The following is a 27,510-nucleotide window of genomic DNA, read 5'->3' on the forward strand; positions in this document are numbered from 1 at the left end:
TATACTAGCTATTTTAGTATATGGTTAGTGACCTACATAAAAAGCTACACATCCATATATACCGGGCTGCCGCAGTGACTTTTACAAAAGCTTTATTGCTCGGCGAAGACACCTCTTGACATTTCGTTTAATAACAATCAACAATGGCGCATGAACTTTCCTGTTGTAGCTATGGCAAAATACGACTATCAAATGATTTTGGTATTCACTTTCAGTATTTTTTTTTCATATTGGTAATATGTATTTCTTTATTTCCAATACACAAATGCACAAAAAAGAAGAACAATATAATATTATTTATAAATAATAAAGGAAGGATTTTAATTTTATTTATTTTTAATTATTTATATTATTACTTTGTAGGTTAAGATAATTGTAAATAAAAGACACCTTAGGACAATCAATCAAAAACAAATTATTATTATTAGTATTTGAATTTCAGTAGAGTCGGCTTTTAACAGATATGAAACAACGCGAAGTATATATTAATTATTAATAATTATATTTTAAGGACTGCATTAATTAAGCAACGTAAAAATAACATTCTTTGAATCCAAAACTAAAAACCTTAAAAAATATAATACAATAACTAATATATATTATTAAAAGGAGTCCCTTAAGGGAATGTTCCCAAGATACTCAGCGTTCCCCCTTTGAATGGCTAGACTAATTCTTTGTCCGAGGTAATAATAATAATAATTCATTAACAATTTATAAAAATAATTATAATCAAAAGTTATGAAATCTATGCTTTTTTAAAGAAATTCTTGTATCCTAAAACGGGTCTAGTTACTAAAATTTATAGTATGTGTTGTCATGATCAAATACAGGCTCAATAGGTCAAGTTTCAGTTTAGCTTTAACGTGTTGCTTGCTATAAAACCCCGATCTAAAAATGCCATAGACCGCATGTTATATCTGATCCGGACGCAATACCAAACTTCATAAAGATTAAAATTATCCCTCAGAAGAGGTCTAAGGTCATTGTTGAAAAGGTACGCCCTCTGACCTTTAGCTCGTGTGACGTGTTCGCGTTGCCAACACCTGTCTAGGTGAGCCAGCAACACGGACTGCTGCAATCCAAATCTGCCGCGACGGCGCGAGGCGGACGCATGCGTCGTACGTTCCGAAAAATAAATTCTCCCGCACTGCTCGCTGTACGCTCGTCGGCGCTGCGTGAAAATTACGGCCGCGAGTGTTTATGGGGTGTGGTCGTGAGTGGATGCAGTGATCGCTAGGAGAATGTGTCCAGGGCTGCGACCGGGCCCGGCCTAGCCAGCGGCGGCGGCATGGCGCCCCGCGCCACCCGCGCCTGTCACCCCTATTACGCACCATGACCGACCTGCAGGCAACCTTCGAGTTCTCCGTTGAACTGTACAAGTTCTACAATGTCGATCTCTTCCAACGAGGGTAAGTAAGAGTAGGATGGGTCTTCTGTGACAGAAGGAAATTTCAGCGGAGAACGTATTTGATAAGTCCACGAGTGATAACAGGTGATAAGGATCGTGACAAAAATTGCATAGAAGATAAATAAATTTATTTCAAAGAACACAAGAGAACTTTAATTAGTCGTGATTTCAAAGCATTAAAAGCTTCTGACATATATTTCTTGCGAGTCTTCAGAATTAGGGCAATAGACATTCGCACAAATCAAGTGCCACATCGCTTCGTGTACTAGATAAGACACTTCATATAAGGACTATTATGCAACGTGCTTTTTATTATGTTACATGTATTTAAAAAAATTACCAATGCCCTACTAATAAATCGTGGTATTGAATTATGGTTTTTTATTCTAAGTTATATCAAAAAGTAGTTATTTCTGACTACGTAAAATTCTCTGTATAGACAGAAAACCGAAAATAAAATGGATTGAACAGAACCATCGACAATAATATTCAGACGTTTTCATATATAATGCATATACAATAATATTTAAATATAATAGTGAGAGACTCAAGATGTCTATTTTATCGACATGTTTAGGACCAATTCCAGCCAATAAACTTTTTAAATTTTACACACTGTACGTAACCAACCACAGACATACATGTGTGTATTACACACACAAACGTAAAATTTTAATTATAATGTCGTGAAATAGGAGTTATATCCTTTGGGAGAGCACCGAAACAGATGGATGGATTTTTAAGTTGATTAGTATAAATTCCAGTAATGGGACACGAGGCAAACAAATTTCTGTACCGTATCACTGATATTCCTTCTGTGCCTGGTACATGATATGAAGTTTTCCTTACCAGGTTTTGATTAACCATACCTACGAGCAAGTGTATTTCCGAGCAGAGGTTAGCTTTCAGAAGTTGTAAAAAACGCTTTAAAAATCAATAATAATAATAATAATAATCTTTATTTCTTCTCTCACATATACATACAAGGTTATAATGATTAAACTAAGATGATAACATTAGGAAGTGTATGTGAGAGACTGGTCTCTGTAACAGGAGACCTGAGTGACAGATAGCCTCTCCACCTCTGTACCGGACCACGTACAATCAGGTCATTGTCATAAGATACAATAGAAGAAAAATAATAACGAAACTCGGACCAAAATTGTGAGTTGAAAATTATTCTATAAGGGGTGATTTTTTTCTATTCTGTAGAAAACCTACTTGTACGACTATTATTTTGAATTTAGAATGGTGCTCATGTCTTTATGTAACTATTTTTTTAAACTAAAAACAAAATCCCGTTCCTACATCTGCAAATAGATTTACTGAGCGTAACAATTCAAGGCTTAAATTTTATTGAATTGCAGCTTGACGTAATGACGTTATTACGTTAACTGTCTCAAAATGAGATACTCCTGTAAGTGCACTTAAAGCGGGAAATTTTATGGCCGAATGGTTTTAAGCCTTTATTCTCTCGACATAAGTAAGAAAATTGCAAAGCTGGAGATGTAACTAGTTTTAAAATACTATCTCCATGGTCCAGTGTTGGCTGATATTTAAAACCCCTTGCGGAATTTATTATATATATAGGTTCTAGATGCGGCGTGGCCTGGCAAAAACTGTATTATACAGGGCGTCCCAAAACTATGGGACATCAAGGGAAATTACCTTATATCGTAGATAGGATATTTTGCTGAAATAAGACTTTATTTTATTATAAAAGTAAGAATTACTGCATTGAATGATTTTCTAAAAATTACTTGTCTCGTCTAGGAAAAAACACCCTTTTTTATGCCAATCGAAAGGATGGACTAAAAATAATAATACTTCTTAAGTAACAGTATTTTAAAAGAAAGGAACAACGTAAAATGTTTGAGTCAAATATAAATTTAGTTTAAAAAAACTTTTTATGTTAAAAGGTGTCTTTTGGTTTGGTACTTTATATCATTATTATCTCTTAAATAATTACGAGTAGGTAAGGTTGTGGGCGTGTGTTTGTAATAATACCAATTTAAAATTTTCTTTTTTTATAGAACAGGGGGCAAACGGGCAGGAGGCTCATCTGATGGTAAGTGATAACGCCGCCCATGGACACTCTCAATGCCAGAGGGCTCGCGAGTGCGTTGCCGGCCTTTTAAGAATTGGTACAAATGAATAATAAATGGATAAATAAAAAATTAAAACGAGTTTTAAAAGTTTGGTCCCTGTAGCAGTATACCTTTAATGCTGGCAGCATTTTCTTACTGTATTGCGATAGGTACTTATTCGTTGAGCGAGGAAAGCACCAGCCTTGCGATTCTGTAACTCACAAGGAGAGAGCTTGTAGTTTATTGTTTATCAGAATGCCAAATCGTAAAATGACTGCTTTACGACTGATTTGAGCGCGTCCGCCGCTGTGAAAACCGTTTTGAGAGTTCGAAAAGTGAGTTACAGAATCGCAAGGCTGTTCTGGGGTCATTTCTTAGGTGGTATAAGCTCAGAAGACATTTTATACAGCTGATTTCTTCATCCAAATAAATAAAGTAAAATAGCCTTCCGGTAAGCCAACAAGGATTATCGAATTTGTCCAATATATGCATAAACCTCTAAGCCACCGAGGTTGTAATAACAATACATAATCTGTTTACTGCCTTGGCTCAATATTAATGTCGAATAAAACTTGACCGTTAACACCTTCCCGTAGCAATAACCTAATTATTGGCACCTCGCCAAAATACCGTAAATGTTTTGAGAGTCTATTGCTAGTTACAGCTGTAACGTGTGTTAGATTAAACAAATTCACGAAAGCACTTCGTACCACGAAACATTTATTTTTGTTACATTGGTCCATGATTCTGAAAAACTAGTCCATAGAAGAAGATTCTATTCTATTTCAATCCTGAACCTTTCGTTTGAGCTACTATTTAAACAATTGAATGGAATTAGTATGAATAAACTTGGAGACATTATTAAAGGGACATAAGACAAGCTGTAAACACTGATTTTTTTAATTTATAAATCTCAGACGCTAAGTACGCTTTATGTTATAGTAGCAGGTCTACTGGTATTCGTACTTATTTACCTTTACTGTGAATATACATATATGTATATTTACACTTATCCTTAAACATATATATAAGAACAGGTAACATAAGTTATTAGGGAACAGGCGCAGAATATAATAAGAATATTATAAAACTTTTCGCTTATATATGTTAACGTAAAATTGTAAACACCGTTAGATTGTAATCTATCTCGCGAGATTATAAACTGTCGAAAGATTGTGAACCTCAGCGTACTGCTTACAATTTAACGTATTATTATTCGGTAGATTGTACTACACTAACTTAGTTATCATTCAAACTTCTTTGGTCAATTACAGATTAATTTTACTTCCCAACAATTTCATATAACTACCGAATAATAATACCTTAAATTGTAAGCAGTTCGTTGAGGTTCACAATCTTTCGACAGTTTACAATCTCGCGAGATATATTACAATCTAACGGTGTTTACAATTTTACGGTGACATATACAAGTTGTCTCAAGTAAATCGTGTATCAAAAAAGTGTTTATTCATTATTAAAGTACACATTTTGGGAATTTATTTCTTAAAAATAATACCAAATGTAGACCCTCGCATTCGCGGCACTCATTTAATCGAACAATATAATTAAAAAGTAAGGGGTCTTTGCGTAAAATGTGGTGTAATGAAGATCTATGCACATTTAAAGCACTAGCGTAAATAAAGCATAAATGTAAACTTTCTTTTGAGACACCTGGTATTTGCGCGTAGGATTTTATAGTAATATTATGATCTCCTTATTTACAATTCCAGAGAATAGTGGATGTTGGTACTCATAAACCGAAGTACCGCATAAAACTGAAAAAAAGCAAAAAGTGAATGACCTCTATTCAAACAATGCTTCCAACTTGCACGATACAGCTAATATTTACCTAGTATTTCTTGACATGACCCATTTCTATCCAACAACACATATACTACTAAAATGTTTACAGACAATCCTGCATAGCTATTTTCTAGAAGGTTTTTAAATTGATGTTGTGTGAAATTTGTAATTATTGTATCGTAAAGTGGGCTACGGGAGATATATTGATTGAGGAAAGATAAAACAGTTAAACGGATGACTATTTGTGAATAATTCAGTTATCTGTTACGTTAAATGGAGAGTAATCTATAAGTAATCCATGTTAAATCTTGTACTATGTAATCAAGCGGCGCAGTTAATGCAGTTTGTATAGAAGTGCTTTTTTTTTATAGAACAGGGGACAAACGGGCAGGAGGCTCACCTGATGTTAAGTGATACCGCCGCCCATGGACACTCTCAATGCCAGAGGGCTCGCGAGTGCGTTGCCGGCCTTTCAATAATAAACACTTTGCTAGCATTAGTACAGAAAGCGATTAAAGAATTGAAGCGTGTATATTATTATTTATTGCGTTGCATTAACATAACAAAAATTAAACATAATTAAATGAAAAGGAAGGCAACTGGCGGCCTTATCACGTTCGAGCGATCTCTTCCAGGCAACCACTGTGAAAAAAAAATGTATAATAAATATTCGATATTCTTACTTATTGGCATTAGTGCTACCTAACAAAGAACATGCTTTCTCAGTAATTTCGAATAGCAATACTTACAGCGAACTCGATCTCAATAACATCGGCGCTACGGACATCAAAAGAACTACATCGAAATTGAATTGATCGTTAAATTAAAACAGGGCAATTGTAACATTCGTAGCGACAGCGAACTTTGTAGTACCAATACCGACGTTTTTGAATGAAGTTCTCTCAATATCCGTAGCTGATATCCCAACCTGGGTTCGTGCCTACTAAAACTCATTGAGATCGGGTACGCAATCAATATCGCTATTGGACGTTACAGAGTAAGCATGTTCTTTGTTAGGTAGTACTAATTCTAGCAAAGTGTTAACAATTATTGAATCAGTTCTAAACAAACTGCATCAACTGCGCCGCTTGAAGTTATATAGTACAAGATTTTATATTGATTACTAATAAATTACTCTCAATTTAACGTTACTGATAACCGAACTTTTTTTATTCAAAAAAAGTCAGTGCGGCAGTTCTAAACAAACTGCAAACTCTTGATTTCCTGTAAGTAATGTTGTAGGAATATCGAATGTTTATTAATTTAATAGACTCGCTTCAATTCGTTAATAGGCGCGTCCACACAGAGCGAGCAGCCTCGCGAGGCAAGCAGCTCGGTTAGTGTGGACGTGCCTCAGCCGACGCAAACGTGCGCGCTGCCGCGGGCGAGCGACCGAGCGCCCGAGCCATCTAGTTTCGGCTTTTTGCTCAAAGGCACCTCATTCGTTTGTCGCGCGCACTCTGGAGGTTCGGACTTACCGCGCGAGGCTGCTCGCTCTGTGTGGACCCGCCTATTAGCTGTCGGACTTTGTGTCGGTTTCGTTCGTTACTTAGATTTTGGTTGATATTTGTTATTGTGATTAATTCGTAATAGGCACGCAAGTTTCTTCCCAAGAGGTTACATTTTGTATAGAATCACAGCTATACTGGGTTAAACACTTTAAGACTACTTTGGATCATCTACAATTTTTTTATTCATATTTTTTTAAGACATAGAACCAAATTTAAAAAGTAAAATCTAATATATTAAACAACAAAAAATTTGAATAATTCAGTTCTATCTTAGTTTAAATATTAAATAGCCTTTATGAAACTTGACTTTATTAAGAGTAAAGTGTTAAAGAGTAGAGATCCTTCATCTTATCTTTGATCCTTCAAGCACATTGTTTAAGCTTTGGAAGCTTTCAAAGTGAAAATAAGCCACTGAGGACAGTACTTTTGAAACTTGATAATATTAGTATTTTTATGCACACAGAAAAAGAGACATAACAAACAAAAAGACAAAAATAAACCTAAAACCCACCCTTAGATTTTTTTAATGTATTTAATTCACAATACACAAATATATTTTATTACAGTACAGTATTTACAATATTCTTAACCTTGTCTTGACCTTGTTTGACGACTAGTCGGTCTAGTGGTTAGTACCCCTTATAGTCCGTATCCATGGGTCCCGGGTTCGATCCCCGGCTGAGACGAACATCGATGTGATGAGCATTTGGTGTTGCGCTTAGGTCTTGGGTGTTTAAGTGTGTATTTATATGTCTATCTATCTATAATATGTATATATATCCGTTGCCTAGTACCCATAACACAAGCTTCACCAGCTTAGCATGAGACTAGGTCAATTGGTGTGAATTGTCTTTAAAAAAAATAAATAATAATAATTAAATACGGATAAATAGAAAACAGAAACAAATAGAAAGAGTTTGGGACCTGTGGCAGTGTACCTTTAATGCTGGCATCATTTCCTGTGATACTTATTTGCTGAGCGAGGAAAGTATCAACTCTAGGGTCACAGGTACTCTCTTATTTGGCCAACTAATATCTTTAATGAACACCTGTGCACTTTAACAAGTTTGAGGAAAGTCTTATATTTTAGCCATTTATTATTCTTAGCCAGCTTTGCGGCCGCGCGTTTGTGCTTGTCCGAGGGAAGTGAGATGGGGCTTGCTTGTCCACACAAGTAGCATCCCATACCAAAGCTCATCCCATCCTCCAAGGGATCAAAGACTTTATTTGCCTTTGATAACATTGTAACTTAATTTCTATAGGCATTTTCTATCAAAAAAAATCGCTTCACTCAACAAGATGCAAAAAACAGCGACCACGAGGTCCAGGCATTTTGTGTTACCAGTGCTACAAAATGGGACAAGTTCTTTAGCATCACATATGAGATAAAGAAGGCATCACCTTATACCTTCTGCGTCTACAGCTTAGACCATGACCAATATTGTATATGATTTATTTGAATACTTCTGCATTTCACTGCATGTATCACCTTTTATTTTGAGCCTTTTTGCACAAAAACCCAAAAATTAAAGTTTATAAGTATTGTTATAGGTCTAGGACTATCTAGAAAAAGCTTTTTACTTTTATCAAATTAATAATTTATGAGATCGGATAATAAGACGCCTATGTTTCATACTCTCTCGGTATCAGGATTTTGAAGGGTATTTTTAACGCTATAAAATTAAAAGTTAGTCTTACTTTGAAGCTAATAAATCGGCGCTGCTTACGTAGAAATATCCCTAACTTTCGTACTCACTGGTGTGAAACTGATCTAAAATGATCGTGATTCATGTGCAGTTTTTCTTTTTGTTCACTGTTTACATAAGTATTAATTGTTTTGTTTTGTTCCATTAGTTTTGTCTAAATCTAATAGGTATATAAAATTCTCGTGACGCGGTGTTTGTGGTTAACTCCTCCGAAACGGCTCGACCGATTCTCATGAAATATTGTGTGCATATTAGGTATGTCTAAGAATCGGACAACATCTATTTTTCATCCCCCTAAATGTTAGTCCACCCCTAAATATTTTTTTTTATTTTTAGATATCTTTTTCTGTTTTTATTTTTTTATGATACAGCATTAAAAAATACATACAACCCCTAACTTTCACCCCTCTACGATCAACCCCTATTTTTTATTATAAATGATAAACGACGTTTGCCCGGTCAGCTAGTAACAATATATATTATGTATTTTTGCACTTCTATCACCTTATCTAATTCAATACAGTTTCACAGTTGTTGCCTGGAAGAGATTGCTCGAAAGCGATGAGGCCGCCAGTGGCCCTCCTTTTCATTTAATTGTGTCAATTGTATTATTTCTGCAACGAAGTTTTAATAAATAAATAAATAAATAAAAATAAATATTAATCGCATCTTGCATAGATACTAAAGAATAATGGTCAAGATTGGCTTTGCACCAATATGTTCTCATGATAACATAATCAGCACGTTGTACATTTCACATGACAAAATAGTGTAGCAGATTTGGTTCAGTTGGCTTGATGATATCAGCTGTAATCTCGGTGCTAGCTAGCCAAATATTTCGAAAGCGCTTGGCTAGGTACTACCCATGCAGGTAGCATAGGTAGTGTTAGCAACAATCTTCTAATATCACAGACTGCTTTTAATACAAAATATGAACAAGACATTTAGAATTCTGTGCTTATATAATAACCCAATAATAAATCAGTGACGAGACACGCCGTCGACTTTTTTGGGTTTAAGGCAAGCCGTTTTCCTCACGATGTTTTCCTTCACCGTTCGAGCGAATGTAAAATGCACACATAGAAAGTCCATTGGTGCATAGCCGGGGATCGAACCTACGATCTCAGCGATGAGAGACACACTGAAATCACTAGGTCAACACTGCAAACTTCTCGCAAACTTTACCAATACTAACCCTGTTCCAGGTTCTACCAAGTACGCATCGGTTTACGAGTCTCGCCGAAAGTACCGGTGCAGATTGAAGCTACTGTATCGAGCGGCAATGGAGCGGCGAGGACGGGGAGGCCGGCATCCGCCGCCTCTCTCATTGGAGGCCTGGCTGCCTCTAGAACCTTCCAGATTATGTACAGAAATGAAGAGATCACTTTGCGGGACATTGTACACTTCAGAGCGCATTTGCTAGGTATAAATACTATTTCAATCCTTATTATTTACCTTTCCAGGCGCATATTATCCAATGACTCTTAACATCTAAGTCTACTATTGTAAGTACCAAAAACCATTTCATGTTTAGGCACAGATTAACAAACTTATATCATACCCACTACCCAATTCCGCCTGGTTTTATGTCCCTCCATCTAGAGTCCTTTTTAAAGAACTTGACGAAGAGTTGGTTTTTATTAAACACATTTAATTCATTTTAATTAATAATTATAATAAACCACTGTTAATTTATTTTTATTAATAATTTAACCGCTTTTAATATAATTGTTCGGTTCTTCTTGTGTCTTCGAATCAGTTCAAATCAAAATCATTTATTCATATTATAGGTAACAACAATGTATACTTCTAATTTTTCATTTACTGCCAGTTCTCAAATCAAGGGCGTAGATCGGAAGAGAAGAACTGGCAATAAACTCTCCGCCACTCTTTTTACACAATGTTTATTACACTAAAACCATTACACTACGTTCCACATGAAATTTTAAGCAATTAATAGTTAATTAATTATAATAAAATAAATTAAAAATAAAGCTTTGTTCTCTATCGGCAGGAGGCATGGTGAAATAGGAGCACGCACTTACATTCTCGTGGGAATAATACGCAAATACATAGTCGAAATAACTAACATTGGGAACCATCGCAAATGAATATTATCATTTAATATTAACAAATTGAATATATTAATGATTACACAACCTTTTCATGATTGAAGAAATTTACACTAGCCGGGGAAAGATATATCTGCTCTTGGAATTGCTGGCATTTCGCCACAGAGGATGACCTAATATGCAAAATGATTCTTACACGATTTAGGCCAGTGACATCTCGGTTACACGAAACGTTTTAGAAAACATAAAATTAACTACAAAGATATATGGCACAATGAAATCAAGAATTAATGATAGAAGATTCAAACTTCGTAACCCCGAGAATTGTATAAAGTTTCCAACTTTTTTTATCTAATTAAGAAAATAATTTTTGAAGTGAAATTGATTGAAATTTCAAATAACGAATTGTAAATTAAAAGGCCACGTGTTTTTATTATCGAAGAAATAAATTTAAAAAAAATGTATAATTTGTATTAATTTTCGACACTTAATATTTTAATGACAATTAAATTCATTAAATTCCTAACATATCTTCCTTCTCCCCTCCCTCTAAGTCTCTGAAATCTAAAGTTTTGTAGATTTGTATAAATATAAACAAGAGTTGTTAGTTAAAAATTAGTTTGCCAAAGAGGTTTCACTTCTGATATGTTTACTTTGTACGCACGCACTTTTTTTAGTAAAGATATAAGGGGACTTTAGTTACATTTATATTTGAGCTGATCTAATCAGAAATATACAATATGTTCTATTATAGTTGACAGTCGCAATCTAAAGGAGTCTCTAGAGAGAGCAGAATGGAGCCTCGGAGTGGAGTTGTGGTGCAGCGAAGGTGTCCAGTCCAGCACTTTAGCACCAGTCTCCTGCCGCGTGCTGAAACTCCACTTCCAACCTTCGAACGGCTTGCATTATCATTTACCTGTGCTGTTCGACTATTTCCACCTGTCAGCTATCTCTATCACCATCCATGCAAGCCTGGTCGCGTTGCACCAACCTTATATAAAGTAAGTAAAATTAAGTAAAACGTATCAAAATTCTTAACTCGTTTATGTTATTTTAATAAAAAATAATAATTACTAAAGCTATTTGTATACATATATAATATGAAATATATATGTACACATATAAATAATGCTGAGTTTTGTTTATTCTAAGATATGTATGACCACTATAATAAACCGCTATCATATTATAATCAAATCAAATTCTGTCAAAAAAAAGTGCTCATGTCAGACTACGAACTTTTCAGACCACCTACTTTTTTACTAGGTCGAAAGATTCTCAATTTATTTGATTTTTTTACATTTCAGCATGAAAAGTCATCACATAACCTAATGCATGCTAATTATCAGTTTTGTAAGCTAATAAATGTCAGGAAATTCGTTTGTTACATGTCTCTCAGGAAAAGCATCATGCATTATGTTCAAAGTTGGTAAGTACGCATTTTAATAACTTTTGTTTGTTACTCAGTTTTCTAAATTAAATTTAAAAGACTACATAGCACGCTCTAGTAACTTATATAGTTATATGACTATAAGGAGTTATAGGGATAAAACACAGTATTACAGTGGTCTAAATAAAGTCGGGCCGATTTCTACACGAACTTCACCTAGCGAGTGGCCCAATATATGTAGTAGTCGACATTTAAACATACATTTACACTATATATAAATGAGGATTTTCTAATAAACATACATTACCAAAGTTATAACATATATAAGCAGGATTTTTATCATAAATATTGGATATAAAATATATCAGTGGCACTACAACCTTCTTAATTCGGACCCTCAGATTTATGTATCTGTTTATGATAATTTGTCAATCTAATAGGCAAGCAGGTGATCAGCCTCCTGTGCCTGACACATGCCACCGACTTCTGGGTCTAAGGCAAACCGGTTTCCTCACCACGTGTTTCTTCACCGTTCGTGCAAATGTTAAATGGGCACATAGACAGAAAGTCGATTGGTGCACAGCCGGGGATCGAACCTACGACCTCAGGGGTGAGAGTCGAACACTGAAGGCCAACAACGCTGCAATATTTGATATATCGTAGCGTAATATGATAATGCAAAAGAATTTCGTATCTGTAAGAAACTAATTTTTTAATATTTTACATTTTAGTACGCCACGCTCCAGCAAACAATGGGGTAAACTGGTGAAAAGCGCAGGAGCAAGCTTCAACGCTTCTGGAAGCTTTGAGAACATTCTTTTCGGTTCTGGCGGGAAATGTGCTGGTGGGAATTCGAGCAAAATTGCACATGCCAGGTAGATCTTTATTCATTTTCCTATTGAACCAAACAATAATTATAACCACCTTATTGATGAAACAGCAAACTTTGTTGTGTCACATTTAATTACTTTTAAAGTATAAGAAAAACAATAATGATAAACTTCCAATATGCTTTAACATAACTGTATATGTGTAAAGGCCTGTAGCAACTAAGTGACTCGGGGGCTGTCCATTAATCACGTGATGTTTTTTTAAATTTTTAACCCCTCCCTCCCCCATGGCGTGGCATTGCCTTTGCCACGCGTTAAATAGGCACATAGTAATACCAATACACGGCGAGTAAACGAGTCACCTCAGCCCTGCGATTCTGTAACTCACTTTTCGAACTCACACAGCGATTTTCGCATCGGCGGTCGCTCTCAAATCAGTCGTGAAGCAGTCATTTTATGATTTGGCATTCTGAAAGTGAGTTACAGAATCGCAAGGCAGGGCTAAGAGCTTGGGCTTTCAACGAAATATTCCCTCGTAATATTTTTATGAAAATATTATGTACACCCTCTGTCTTCTTTGCCGATGAGTAAGGATGCCTACAGATTCAAATTTAATGACGTGGTATAAGTGATACCTGTATCTTATGTTCCATATTTTTTTTTTTTTATGACATTATGTAATACCTACTAGCTACCAGAAATACGGAGATGTGGTAAATAATAACCTATTTACCATTAATTTAATTCTTTATTAATAAAAAGTAAATCAGTCAGCACCGTTTTCGCTAAATTATCAATCTGTATCTTTTCGTCACACTGTATACACAATTTACACGGAAATAGCAAGAGTACTAGTTACACTTAAAGAGTGTAGAATTTTTTTATTAGGTTTACTATGTTTAATTACATTAAATTTAATCGTAAAATTCTATGATTTCAGACAAGTGCATGCCGAAGTTTGTGGCATTCTTCTTGGATCATTAGAAGGCTTGCAGAGTGCGTTAGCTGTGTGTGGTTCCACCGGAGTTACGTTAACTCCTGATGAATCATCTAACTCCATTGTCGACGAAGTCGCTCAAAGAATGACAGATATCGGCGATCTTTGTAAGGTAAATGATTTGAATTTTGTGAACTATGTGTAGCAGATAATGTTCTCAAAAAGAATATGAAGCTATTTAAAGATTAAAGCTACTAAGTGATATTATATTTAAAGATTTTATATATTCAGGCAACATAAAAATGCTATATTATATTTTATATATAATCGAGTAATGAAATCGTCATCACATTCCTTTCAGAAATCAGACGCTGGACAAGAAGAAGAATGGGCGACGGGGGCAGCACATGACATAGCGAGGTTATGTGCTGAGGTAACGCTTAGATGGCGTGCATTCTTACACCATACCTCCGATAGACCACACGTGCATCATGCTCTAGCTGCTAGACATCACGCTCTTCGGTAAAAATAATGATTCTAAAAACTTCATGTTCATTTCGTATCTACAAATATAATTACTTTACCTTCACTACATTAAATTTAAACATTTTTATTTAACACATTTTTATATTCTAAATTTACTTAACTACAAAATATGATTGTTTTTTTTACAGTATCAAGCGATTCGCCGAGTGCTTCTTTGTGCTAGACAATCCGCGGCACTCGCTGGCAGGTTGCTACGATAGTAATTATCAGTCATATCAAAGCGTAGGTGATATGGCGCGAAGATCCCGATATCTAGCCCTGCTTCCACCTCTGCCTGTACATTGCATAGCATTAGATGGCGACCCACATATAATGCCCATAATTTTTGAAGATCGGTTAGTATTTTTAATGTATTCGTGTTTTTTGTACGTTAATTTGTATGATCGAAACGGTAATAGGTAAAAAAAAGGTTAGTTGACATCACAGGAGACCGAAGGGACTCCTTTTAATAATATATTTTAGTTATTATTTTTTGTTATAGATTTTAATTAGTTAATTGCAGATATGATGTAATTATGACTTGGTTATTTATACGCAAAAAGTTAGACATATTTATAAGGTATATCAATTTTGAATGATACCTCAAAAAAAATAGTATAAAATGCATAATTTCAGATATCAAGACACAGCAGAATTTGCTAGACGGCGATCTTTCTTGAACTCTAGTGCAAGTAAATCAGGCAGTGGTAAATATTTAAATTGATTCAATATTCTAATAATTAAGTTTAAATACGTAATTAAATTTAAAACTTTTTCAGATCCATTTTTATGCTCCGAATCGGTCGGAGAAGATTGTGCCTGCAGCGTTAGCTCCATGATGGAGTCAAGGAGGCCTTCATCTGAAGCGTCAAGAGTGACGTTAACACTACCAAAAAATATGGATGTGTTAGAACCACTATATACTACTGGGAAGGCATCTTCAAACGTGGTACAAGCAACGCTAACTTTGGCTCCTCAAAAATCTGCACGTGGTTCACCCAAAAGAACTGTAGTTAAACAAAGCGTAGTAGAACTTACAAAACCCCACAACAAAAATCTAGAAATAACAGGGCGAAACCGATACATAGTTCAAAATAATAAAATAACTGAAATTCAATTGCCACCAAATAATGCTTTTTCGTCTTGCTCGATCCAACAAGGGCAACAATTATCAAGATATTCCGCCTCAACACTATTAGACATTACTGGAGCAAAAAATGCAAATACGCGTGTGGGCAAAGATAAATCAGATCGGAATGAAGTGCTCGGTCAAAAGCATGAAATAACAAGTGGAGTTAGCACTTTGCCTGCGAGACACAGTAAATCGTTAGATCAACTACGAATATCACAAAATATGACTCCACTAAGCGTTCAGACATTGACTAAGAATGTTAGAAATAACTCGAATGCATCAGTAAATTATCCTAAGACGTACGCAACCCCGCAGCAACCAAAACCAACCACACTTCCTAGAAGTGTAACTACTACTTCATATCCTACTAGTACAACAACAAGATGTGCTTCTAAAGGTGACGACTATAGAAGAAATATTAGTGAATTCCGAGAAAAATACAAAAACCCATGTACGCTCAACAACCATGGCGGCAACAACGATGTATTTCATAGCGTAGGATATAATTATAATGGAGCGATCAAGTCGAATTCAAACCAAATTTACGGTTATGCTTTCGGTAATCAGGGTACAATGCAAGTTAGTAATAGTATTCGTAATCCGCTAGAATTTCAAAGAGGCTATTCTGTAAATTTACCCCGTCCTATGTTGCCTCCGCGTAATTCTTTTCCACCGCTGAGTGGTAAAATTCAAGTGACTGATCAAAGTAACTTAGTATCAAGTAAGCATGTTCATAGATCTAATTCTACGCATGTGTTTCAGCAAAATGTAGACACTCAACATATAGATATTGAAGCAGCACGAAATCAACTAAGACACGAACTCAATTACTATTTACAAAAAGGTGATTGGAGCTATGATTTTACCACGGGAAGTCTTATTCACAACTATCATAAAAAATCTAGTAAAAGCAGTGACGATAGTGGGTTTGTTATGACTTTAGATAGAAGTAGTGATGGTACATCCAAATCAACATATTCAAAAACTCCACCATCAACTCCACATTCAACTATGGCCTCGGTCAGACAAAAAAGAAGTCGCTCAAAGGAATCGAAACCAAATCAGGCAGGCAAAGAAACTACAAAAATAAACTCTAGTCGTGATTCGTTAAGCAGTCACCATTCTATAAGATCAAGAGATAGTAAATCAGATCGCCATACATCTAAATCAGATCGAAGCACTCCGAAATCCGATAGAGCTACTCCAAAATCAGGTAAAGCAACACCTAAGTCTGGTGGAATTACTCCGCGGTCTGGTTTAGCAACGCCCAAATCAGGCAGGGCTACTCCAAAGTCTGGTTTAGCAACACCAAGGAGTGGAAGGTCAAGTGGAAAACCTGATAAACGCTCCAAACATAAACCTTCAGAGAAAATGAGTCAACTTATGTCGGAAGCTGCATCTTCGTCGAGTGACGAGAGTATACCATTTGAACTAAGACGTTTAGAATCCTCAGCCAGCGTTCCCTACAGCCTAGATCATGGAAATGAATTAAGACATTGTAGAAGTGCAGCATCCGTCTTAGATGAACCAAATTTGAATAATACGTTTGGGTCTGAATCACTTCCTAACTTAGCACCACCACCTGCTGCATTTGATTCACCACCCTTAGATATCACAGATAAAGATTTTAAGATATTGCCTCCAGAGAATTTTCTTAATAAAGAAGATAAAGTGAGCTCGAGTTCTACTTCAAGCTTAAGTGAACAAAGCGGATGGGTCTCAAGCGGAAGAAGTTCGGTTCCATCATCTCCGGATAATGGTAGTAGTGTAAACCAGAACGTTGCACCGCCTAGAAACCGAGTAAATCCAAAAGAAAGTAATAAAATTTATGAAACTCCCACTGAGGCCAGAAAACGAGATAGTGAGAAATTAAGAGACTTTAAAAGAAGTGTCCTCAATGGCGAACAACTAAGAGAAAGATTAATGAAATTAGCAGTAAAAGTTGAAGATAATGAGCCAGAGGGTAAAATAGAGTGCTGTGATAAAGAAGTATGTGAGGAGTGTACAATTTGTAGTGATTCAATATGCACCGATAGTCAGTGTGAATATAATAAGGTAATGCAAAGTAATGGAATTGATACAGGCTGTACATCTGATACCTGTCCTGCCGCTTGCAAGCAGTGTTCAGAAGTAAGCCGTAAAGTTAATCAACGACATAATTCATTCAGTGCGATTCAAGGCAAATCATATGCATCCACTTCAAAATCAAGTGAAGGGGCTGTGAAAAAATCTCAAACAATTGCAGATAATTTACACCCTTATAACAGAAAGGAGCTTCCTCCAAAGCCTGAACCACAACCAAAAACATCAAATACATTAGATAAAAAGTTGAGAGACAGGATACAATATACAGAGAAACTAATTGCAGCTGAAATCCGAAGTTTGACCGTTGGCCGACCCTGTAAGAAACATAAAGGTGGTCCAATTGCAGCAGTCCAAAAGTACCAGGGTAAAGCAAAATCGGAACTAAATTTAAGCCACTTTGAAGGAGACAATGATTATGAGCATTTGCCACCCCCTCAGCAGTTTAGAGATGCCCCGCCTCCTCCGGACCAATTTAAGGTATTTTTAACAGATTATTTGTTAGAATGCTTTTAAATTTATATCAATTTAATGTTGATACCTAATATGAAATTGAACGCAAATCAAAACTCAAAACCCGGTAGTTGTTAATTTATTTCCTCTTTACGTTCGTACTTATTTTAACTATGGTGAATAATTTATTCACTTCATGTTTTCTAGGATCCTCCGTCAAAATCGCCAATGCTCAGCCGTCAAAGCAGTAAGTCGTCCACACCATCCAGATCCAAAAAAATGGAACAGCCACCAAGTCTCCAATTAGATAATCCACTATATCATGTTTGTGAAGGTATGTCTCTCTTAAAGTATTGTTTAGTTTAAAAGAAATTATTATCGGTTTAATTGTGTACGCAACACACACCAGACTGTATTTATTTATTTAGGAAACAAAACAGATATAGACCAGTGCAGATAGCCTTTAAAATAAATAAAAAGTGAAAAAAATTACAGTAGGATGAAACCCATTAGAAAAGCAGGGGAATATGATCAAAATGAAAGGAAAAATAAATTACGGTCGATCTGAGGTCAGGAAGGGGGAGGGGGGGGGGGGAGTTTTAAGGGTAAAAAACGGTTTATCTCGATTTCCGGCAAAACTACAAGTCCTATCGAAGAAAGTTAAATGGCAAAGTTGTAGGTAATAAAAAGATCTAAAACTTTTGTTTTCACACATTTTTCACATAACCTCAAAATTTATGTGAAAAATTCAAAAAACCAAGTTTTTGGTTTTTTATTTTTATCTTTAACAAAAATATTTTTTTTTTAACGAAATTTGGTGAAAACTTACCTTTCTATGTCCCAAATACACTGTAATTTATTTGATTAAAAATATTTATTTGTTCACCTTATTTTGAATTAATATCGAAAAAACACCCTAATTTTCAATCGAAAATTCTGACGTCAAAATTTCAGCTTTTTTCAAAAAGTTGGTGTGCTTTCAGTTCGTTGAAATCTCTACTTTCCTATGGTAAAAAAATATATATATATTACCATAGTAAATCTTCTCAGAAAACGCAAAAAATCGTATGCAGTAACGCCCAGACCTGTCATCCAATTCTTTACTTCTCTATGAAATACGAAAATTTTAGCCCATCTAAAGGCTAAATTTTTTTTTTAGGTCACTCAGGTATATATAAGTTATCTTGAAATAGTAATAAATAGGCATCTGATTATAATTTAAAGAAGATTCATAGAGAAGTAAGGAAGGGGATGACAGGTCTGGGCGTTACTGCATACGATTTTTTGCGTTTTCTGAGAAGAATTACTATGGTAATATATATATATTTTTTTACCATAGGAAAGTAGAGATTTCAACGAACTGAAAGCACACCAACTTTTTGAAAAAAGCTGAAATTTTGACGTCAGAATTTTCGATTGAAAATTAGGGTGTTTTTTCGATATTAATTCAAAATAAGGTGAACAAATAAATATTTTTAATCAAATAAATTACAGTGTATTTGGGACATAGAAAGGTAAGTTTTCACCAAATTTCGTTAAAAAAAATATATTTTTGTTAAAGATAAAAATAAAAAACCAAAAACTTGGTTTTTTGAATTTTTCACATAAATTTTGAGGTTATGTGAAAAATGTGTGAAAACAAAAGTTTTAGATCTTTTTATTACCTACAACTTTGCCATTTAACTTTCTTCGATAGGACTTGTAGTTTTGCCGGAAATCGAGATAAACCGTTTTTTACCCTTAAAACTCCCCCCCCCCTCCCCCTTCCCGACCTCAGATCGACCGTAATTTATTTTTCCTTTCATTTTGATCATATTCCCCTGCTTTTCTAATGGGTTTCATCCTACTGTAATTTTTTTAGGTTTCAAAAATTATCGGCACTGGTCTAATACATCTCTATACAATGAAAAAAGTTAAAAAAAATCGGTTGTCTGTAAAGTCGGTTTACTGACGATAGTTGAACGTGACAACGTCACGAATCGCTCACTCAAGTAGGAAAGAGACAGATGTCGAACGCTGAAGAGCGCGGAGTCCGATTGTGCCTCTCTGTCGCTTCGCGCTCTCGCTTGCACTTCAAGCCTTAAATGGAACGCCTCAGAGCGAGGTAACGCCGCATGAATCATGTTTTTTCGTGCGTGCAGCCGGCTCCACCGATTTATAAGACGTTGTCACGTCAAAAATAAAACACACATTGGATGTATCCAAAGAAAATAAAAAATATGATACAGAGCAAAGGAAAACAAAACAAAACATGACAGCACAAAATGTATAAATCCACAATACAAGTAGACTAAGGACATTTTTGTATATTTCCAGGCATAATCGAGAGGAGAAAGTTACGGCCTCAAAAATCTTCAAGCGTGTCAGCCTCTTCAGCCACAAGCACTCTCAATAAAAGTCAAAGTACGGGAGAACTTGCTTCTAGAAATGAAAATAATAAAGGTACTACCAAATACTAACACAAATAAGCTTCTATACTTAAACTTTAAATGCGATTATAATTTTACAGCTTTACAAACAGATAAGGACTAATTGTATTTATTTCTTAGTAATCTATTCTATATTCATATTATAAAACAAAACACTTAGACAATATACAAAGCCAAAACAGATTACATAGGTACATTAATAGGCAAAAAGAGAAACAAACTGAAATTTAACATTTAACAAACAATAATACTTTATATTTTTTTAAAAAAACTAAATTGTTACTGCTAAACCTATTCTCGCCTATTCAAATGTTTACTCGCATTCTCTTTGGTGAGGTGGAAAATATCAACATTCTCATAATTAGTGTCATTGATAAAACCCGAAACATTGGCGAATTAGTATTAACTTCTAAGAACATTGTTGTAAGGTATAAGGATTTGTACCAATACAACATTGTCTTCATTATTATTATGGTAACTAAGTCAAGTTTAGTATTAAGTTTGAATTCCGTATTACAAAAGTCAAAAGTCAAATCATTTATTTCAATTAGACCATCTAAAATGGCACTTTTGAACGTCAAAAAAAAATATAAAGAAGATTCTAGTCGCCCCTTCCAAAAGGTAGTTTCGTGTGGAGAAGAATGGGCAAGAAACTCCATACTTACTCTTTGAAAATAGGTTTACAATATTTTGTTACATTTGTTAAATAATTATATGTGAAGACAATGTACTCTTAGAATAAACTACTATACTAAAAAAGTTAGTATACATGTTCCTCACATATTTACAAATATCTAAACCGTAGAATATTAACATTAAAGAGTAATAAAAATATTAAAAAAACACAACAAAACAGTGTGTGAGATACAAAAAAAAAATTTACATTTGTAGCATTATAAATTAAAAAAAAATAATAATAATAATAACAAAAATATGTTAAAGCAAAAAATCAGCAACCAATTTGATTTTGTCCAGGCTCTATGATTGGTTTACAAAACAAAATATCACTCTGACTCATACCCCTGGCATGTCTGAGTGAATGTTTCTTACTCGTGGTTAAATAGCTAAACCAATAACGGTTAGATCTAGATATCTAGATAACGATAAATTAAGATTTACGTTTAAAAAAATTCGTCCAACGCAGACGAGGACAATAACTCTACCAATTTGTTTTTATTTTTCAGAGCGTGAAAGCAATTTAGTGAGTATATTCGGCCTCGCGGAATCGGAAAGACTGTTTGTAAAATGTAGAGATGAATTTAGACAAAGTGTGAAATATCCTGGTGCAATATATTCTGACTTCCCACCGGTCGAGAATTCCTTGCCATACTTTCATATCAGCGATGAGTACAGAATGTTTAACCCAGAAGGTATATATATTAAAACAATTATTTTGATACGATCTTCATAGTAACATTGGTTCTTTGATCATACATCGCCTGAGTATTTTAGTTGGTCAGGCATTCCAACCTAATTAGTATTTTACTAATAATAAACAACCTAACTATTTCGAGGCAGAATACGAAATTCCATCCGTATCACCTCGTCCGCCGTTCCACAACTGAGCGTTTTTCAAGGCAGTTTTTGCCGCGAACCACCACTTTATGGAACCAGCTGCCCACTGAAGTATTTCCGAATCAATTCGACTTAGGGTCCTTCAAGAAAAGAGCGTACCAATTCTTAAAAGGCCGGCAACGCACTCGCGAGCCCTCTGGCATTGAGAGTGTCCATGGGCGGCGATATCGCTTAACATCAGGTGAGCCTCCTGCCCGTTTGCCCCCTGTTCTATAAAAAAAAAACAAAAAACCATCTTCCCAGTAAAAGTATTTTGGGTGCCGAATCACTTTAACTCTAAGAAGAATGATCATTAGTTCTTAGTGAGTGAGTAGTATTACTACTGGACGTATCATGTTGTTCTTAAATAGACGGACTAACATTTATTCGTAAAAACTAAATCAGTCTAATTAACTCTCTATTTAAAGTACTCTTTCGTCTCTTTCTATCGGATTAAGTTGACGGTGTGTTAAAAAGAAACGATACAATTACTGTCTGGTTTGTTTCTTATGAATAAGGCCTATTGTTTAATGAACATTACCACGAACCAATATGAATTAATCGTAACTGGACTGTTTCCAAGAAATTTTAGTATCATTACTTACCAATTCCAGGTCTTCACATCATTGTTTGTGTCCATGGATTGGATGGAAATGCTGCGGATCTGCGTTTAGTCAAAACCTACCTAGAGTTAGGTCTGCCAGGAGCTCGATTGGACTTCCTTATGTCGGAGCGAAATCAAGGAGATACATTTTCCGATTTTGATACAATGACGGATAGGTATGGTAACTTGGTTCTATTATATAAATACTTTTTAGTAGTTTTAAATTTACTATTTTTTTTGCCCCGTACCCAAGAAAGTCGATCTTCGGCCTACTCCCTCTTAAGTAATAACTCTTCATAACAATTCTTAATTCGTACTAAAAAGGCATACAACCATCTTTGTTATGCATGGCGAGGTTAAGCCCAAGACCCTCATTGGAAGACACAAATGTTTTGTAAATAACGCTAATAAAAAATGCATTTCACTTTGAAAAATCTTGCAGGATTTACTATATTTGTTATATACTATCTTAATATATATAAATTACGTGTCACGTTGTTTGTCCGCTATGGACTCCTAAACTACTTAACCGATTTCAATCATATTTGCACACCGTGTGCAGTTTGATCTAACTAAAAAGATAGCATAGCTTACATCTCAATTTATACCCGAAATATCATTTTATTGCAAAATATTTGTTTATTATATGATGGTCACAATTCTAACAGATGGCGCTGTGTTGAAAGTACCAACGTTTCACATAAGCAACAATTTAATGTTCTCCTACCGTTTCCCTTGAATAGTTTGCTACTATGTAATATAACAAAAACCTTAGCCACAGCAACGCTTGGCCGGTCTGCTAGTATTTTATATATTTTTTTCTTTCAACACATTAAAATACAATATCCAATTTGTTCCTAAAACTTGTTTAATGAGAATAATAAAAAAATATTTGCATATTGAGAAGCTGACGGTTTCTTTTCAGGCTAGTTCAAGAAATACTTACCCACGTACAGCACGCCGGTGAACCAGCAAGAATGAGTTTCGTGGGACATTCCTTAGGCACAATCATAATTCGGTCTGCTCTGGCTAGACCACAAATGAAACCTTTCCTTGGACGTTTACATACATTCCTCTCTCTTAGTGGTCCACACTTGGGCACATTGTATAACTCCAGTGGACTTGTTAATGCAGGTAATTACATTCATTAATAAACTTTAATACCTGTATATTATTATTTTTATTATTAGTGTATATTCTGTAATCTGTCTGATGCAATCGTGTACAACTGTTGTGCAACTTTGTCAAAAGATTTAGACGTTAGCGTCTATCTAGTACCCCTAACATATTTGTATAAAGTTTGGGAGTTCAACAATCGCGAGTCAAAATTCGCGAACGGCTGAAAAGTTCGTAGGCTGGCACATAGATGGCGCTACTAGTTTTAAAAAGACACTTGCGTAAATTTTACAAACATTAGTTTGTGAGATATAATATTTTTAGTAAAGGAACTTTTATTTGTTTAAAAACATTTAAAAGTTAACTCTCGAAACCTACCTATTTCTTCAAAGATTAATCATACTATAAGTTCAATAACTGCAGAGCTAGAAACGAAATAATATTGTAAATCAGCTATTCACTCCATCCAGCGGCACTCCCTAAATCGTGGCAATGGTATCTCTAGACTTTTTCTTGTGTCATAAGAATTAAGACTTTAACCTGTTACAGGTATGTGGTTTATGCAAAAGTGGAAGAAGTCTGGCTCGCTTCTTCAACTGTCTCTGCGCGATGCGTCGGACCCACGGAAGTCATTTCTATATCGGCTTAGTGAAAGGAGTCAGTTACATCATTTCAAGCATATCCTGCTGTGTGGATCTGGACAGGACCGTTACGTACCTTTACACTCCGCGAGGCTTGAGCTTTGCAAAGCGGCTGCTAAGGACACTTCGTTACTGGGACAAGCTTACAGGGAAATGGTAACCAATGCAGAAATAAAGTATTCACTTCGAATAGCTATTGATTTCTTGTTCACTAGTCTTTGTAAAATGAAATAAAAGCTACACTTTATATATTTATTGAAGTGAAACTTCTTTATCGGGGTTGGAAAAAATTTTTACACACATTTGTCACATTTTTCGGTTACGCGCCATCTTTTTCTTGTCCCTACCACGGTTGATCCGAAGAGATTCGAAGCCATTAGTAACAAAAATATATAATAACGATAACAATGATAGTAATACTAATAATTCTATTACAATTAATGAAATTCTGTAATAATCTTAGTACTACATAGTAGTACAGTAATAAGTTAAAATGAAATAATTGTATTTGTATTCATGTCTATGATAATAAAAGCCTTTTGTTAAACTTTATCTAATTTAACTTTATTTAACCAATTTCTGTAAAGTTGCATATAGTAGATCATTTTTCGAAAAATAAGGTCATAAAGAAGTTTCACTTCTTACGTGTGTACACCTAGTACACGCACACATTTTTTTTTTATTTATTTATTTAGTCTCTGTTTATCAAATAATAATTTGGGAGACGACTTTTCAGGTCCACAACATGGTATCACCACTTGCTGCTCGTGCGTCTTCAGTAGCCGTGGTACGGTATGACGTTCAACACGCATTGCCCCACACGGCAAGCGCTTTGGTTGGCAGGGCTGCTCACATCGCCGCCCTCGATTCCGACTTATTTATAGAAAAGTTCCTTCTAGTCTCAGCCCTTAAATATTTCAGATAAAGCACAATGTCTCAATAAATATCGGTATAAATGGCAGTCAGGGGTCTTGGAGATGGACGTGATTTGTTTTCGTAATACAATTTGTATGACAAAGATATTATGTTGGTCATATGACCATTCCCATACAAATTATATTATTGACTTTAATCACGCTGATCATATCTAGGGCCCCTAAGCACGATTCCTTGGTTATACTCGCTTGCATTAAGGAATTTTAATAGACTTTTATGATTACATGTATTGGTTATACACTTATGTCTATTCTACTATATAAGCTGTCCGGAACTTTATATTCACCGAAAATAAATTAAATTATTACTTTTATTATAAATTACTTTTGAATCGGTTTTTACTACTTAAAGTGTAATATTTACATACCCACTGAACAGCTTACGTCGTGGAATGAGTCGCTACAAATTCAAAAATCTGCTAGATTTATCAGTTTTGAATAGCAACATTTTAATCATACATAATTATATGACGTAAAACCGTTCCTAGTTTAATATTATTATGGTTGTTAGAAAAACATGGTGCACATTGCAATTTTATAATTACATATTTCTATGTTCTAACACTCGTTTATTTACTGCGAAATACTCGCATTTCAAGGCATTTATCCATTGCACTATTAAGTAATGATTTTATATTAAATCCTAACTCAATCTACATATTTGATCCGGTGGTCATCTGTCAACTGTCATGAACTGATTTCTAATCTCTAAGATTAAAGCTTAGATTAAGGATAAGAAATAAAGACGAGACTAAGTTCTGAGTATGACTCGCGTTTGTTAATACGCGTTTATGACATACTTAACGCTAAACATGAATATTACCCACGCACCATTATTAAGATAGCACTGGATCAAACAATGTAGATACTTAAAATATTTTCAAGGAATTATAGGTGCGTAATAAAATAAAACAATTTTAATTAGGTAAACTCTAAGACGGATCTTTACACCAAATTATTTAAGACTAAGCATAGCAAGTGTAGATAATTGTATTGTAGCTGATAGGTTAAGGTTGACATAATAATAAATTTTATTTAATGATTGTTGTGCGAACGGTGTCTTAGTCTGAGTGTCTTTGGGTAAGATTGAGTCGAGACTAAGCACGCACAATGACTCCCTTATGTCAAAGTCCTATACGTTTTTAAAATACGTGAGCCGCACTTAGCGATAGGTCTCGGGACTAACGGACTTACGGGTGTCTCAGTATGCGCTGAGTCTCCACTCCGAATCTTATAATTTATGTCGTTATTCACAAAGTGTTTATGAGTTGTACTGTTGGACGAGTCGAAGCCCTATTCATGGATACGTTGCATACAGGATATATAGAAATTTTCATTAATTCACGCAATAAGCGACAATGTTGGTATGCGAATACATCATTATTAATCCTTCTAGGTTATTGAATTCTCAAAAACAGATATTTAAATGCGTACCTGTCACATTCGAAACATAATTGATTTTAAAGTATTTAATGTACATTTATAAACTATACACCACGCTACAGGGTAGCCTGAAGAAAAAAAAATAATTTCAGAACTTTTTTTTCTAATAGCAATTCTTTGTTTTGAGGCTAAGGTTTTATATTGTAAACACAAACGTTGAATTTATTTTTTTTCAGTCAACTAAAACATCTGGCCTCTAATTTGGCCATAGCCTTATTTAATACATAACAGGTAGAAATAAAAATGTAAATTTTATCGAATGTTAGACTGATCTTTAAAATTATACGAATAATATCGGAACTTTTTTTTAGCAAGAGTGTTTATGAAAATAATTATTATATTAACTTGGTCTGTCCATGTCTTTAAATGTAGATACAATTTTATACAGGGCTTCATTTTTAATATATTTATGTTTTAATGAATATAATATACAATTAAATAACATGGTGTCAGAGCTGCCGTGGTGGTCATAAAATATAATATTACTGAATTTGTGTGGCCTGACATCACCCTTAATTAAATGTGTTTAGTTATAAATAAATACTGTATGAAAATTCCATAAAAATACATTTATTGTTGTCCTAGAGCTTGATGATTGAATAGGCAAAATAATTGCTCACGAGCGTGCTTAAATGAGAACATACTTTAATATTTACGTAGATTTACTTATTATTAAAATCACGATAAAACAATTTTGTAAATAGATTTTTTTTTTATTAGTAAGTAAACTGTTTGTAATATAAATTCGAATGTAAAATACATTTGGCAATGTGTCGATGTTATACACGTATGATGAAATAAATTATTAAAATATTACCTTACTTTTTTTATATCTACCTCAGCAGAACTTCT

At 34.7% G+C, this 27,510-nt stretch overlaps 1 protein-coding gene across 2 annotated transcripts; it reads left to right on the forward strand.

Annotated features, from left to right (window-relative positions):
* The first annotated feature begins 1,125 nt into the window (after positions 1–1,125).
* LOC125057379 lies at positions 1,126–27,474 on the forward strand. 2 transcript variants are annotated; one of them, XM_047661039.1, is made up of 17 exons: positions 1,126–1,409; positions 9,721–9,938; positions 11,342–11,588; positions 11,987–12,016; positions 12,709–12,852; positions 13,748–13,916; positions 14,106–14,266; positions 14,419–14,625; positions 14,906–14,976; positions 15,049–17,963; positions 18,144–18,270; positions 20,253–20,378; positions 21,550–21,735; positions 22,534–22,699; positions 23,449–23,657; positions 24,189–24,436; positions 25,017–27,474. In XM_047661039.1, exons 1-17 carry the CDS (start codon positions 1,333–1,335, stop codon positions 25,203–25,205), a joined length of 5,490 nt encoding a protein of 1,829 aa, XP_047516995.1. In that variant the 5' UTR covers positions 1,126–1,332; the 3' UTR covers positions 25,206–27,474. The 2 variants fall into 2 exon arrangements, with proteins under 2 accessions (XP_047516995.1, XP_047516996.1); XM_047661040.1 differs by lacking the exon at positions 11,987–12,016.
* Positions 27,475–27,510: the final 36 nt, after the last annotated feature.

This window comes from Pieris napi, chromosome 16, assembly GCF_905475465.1.
Source record: "Pieris napi chromosome 16, ilPieNapi1.2, whole genome shotgun sequence".
In the NCBI taxonomy this organism is placed as follows: domain Eukaryota; kingdom Metazoa; phylum Arthropoda; class Insecta; order Lepidoptera; family Pieridae; genus Pieris; species Pieris napi.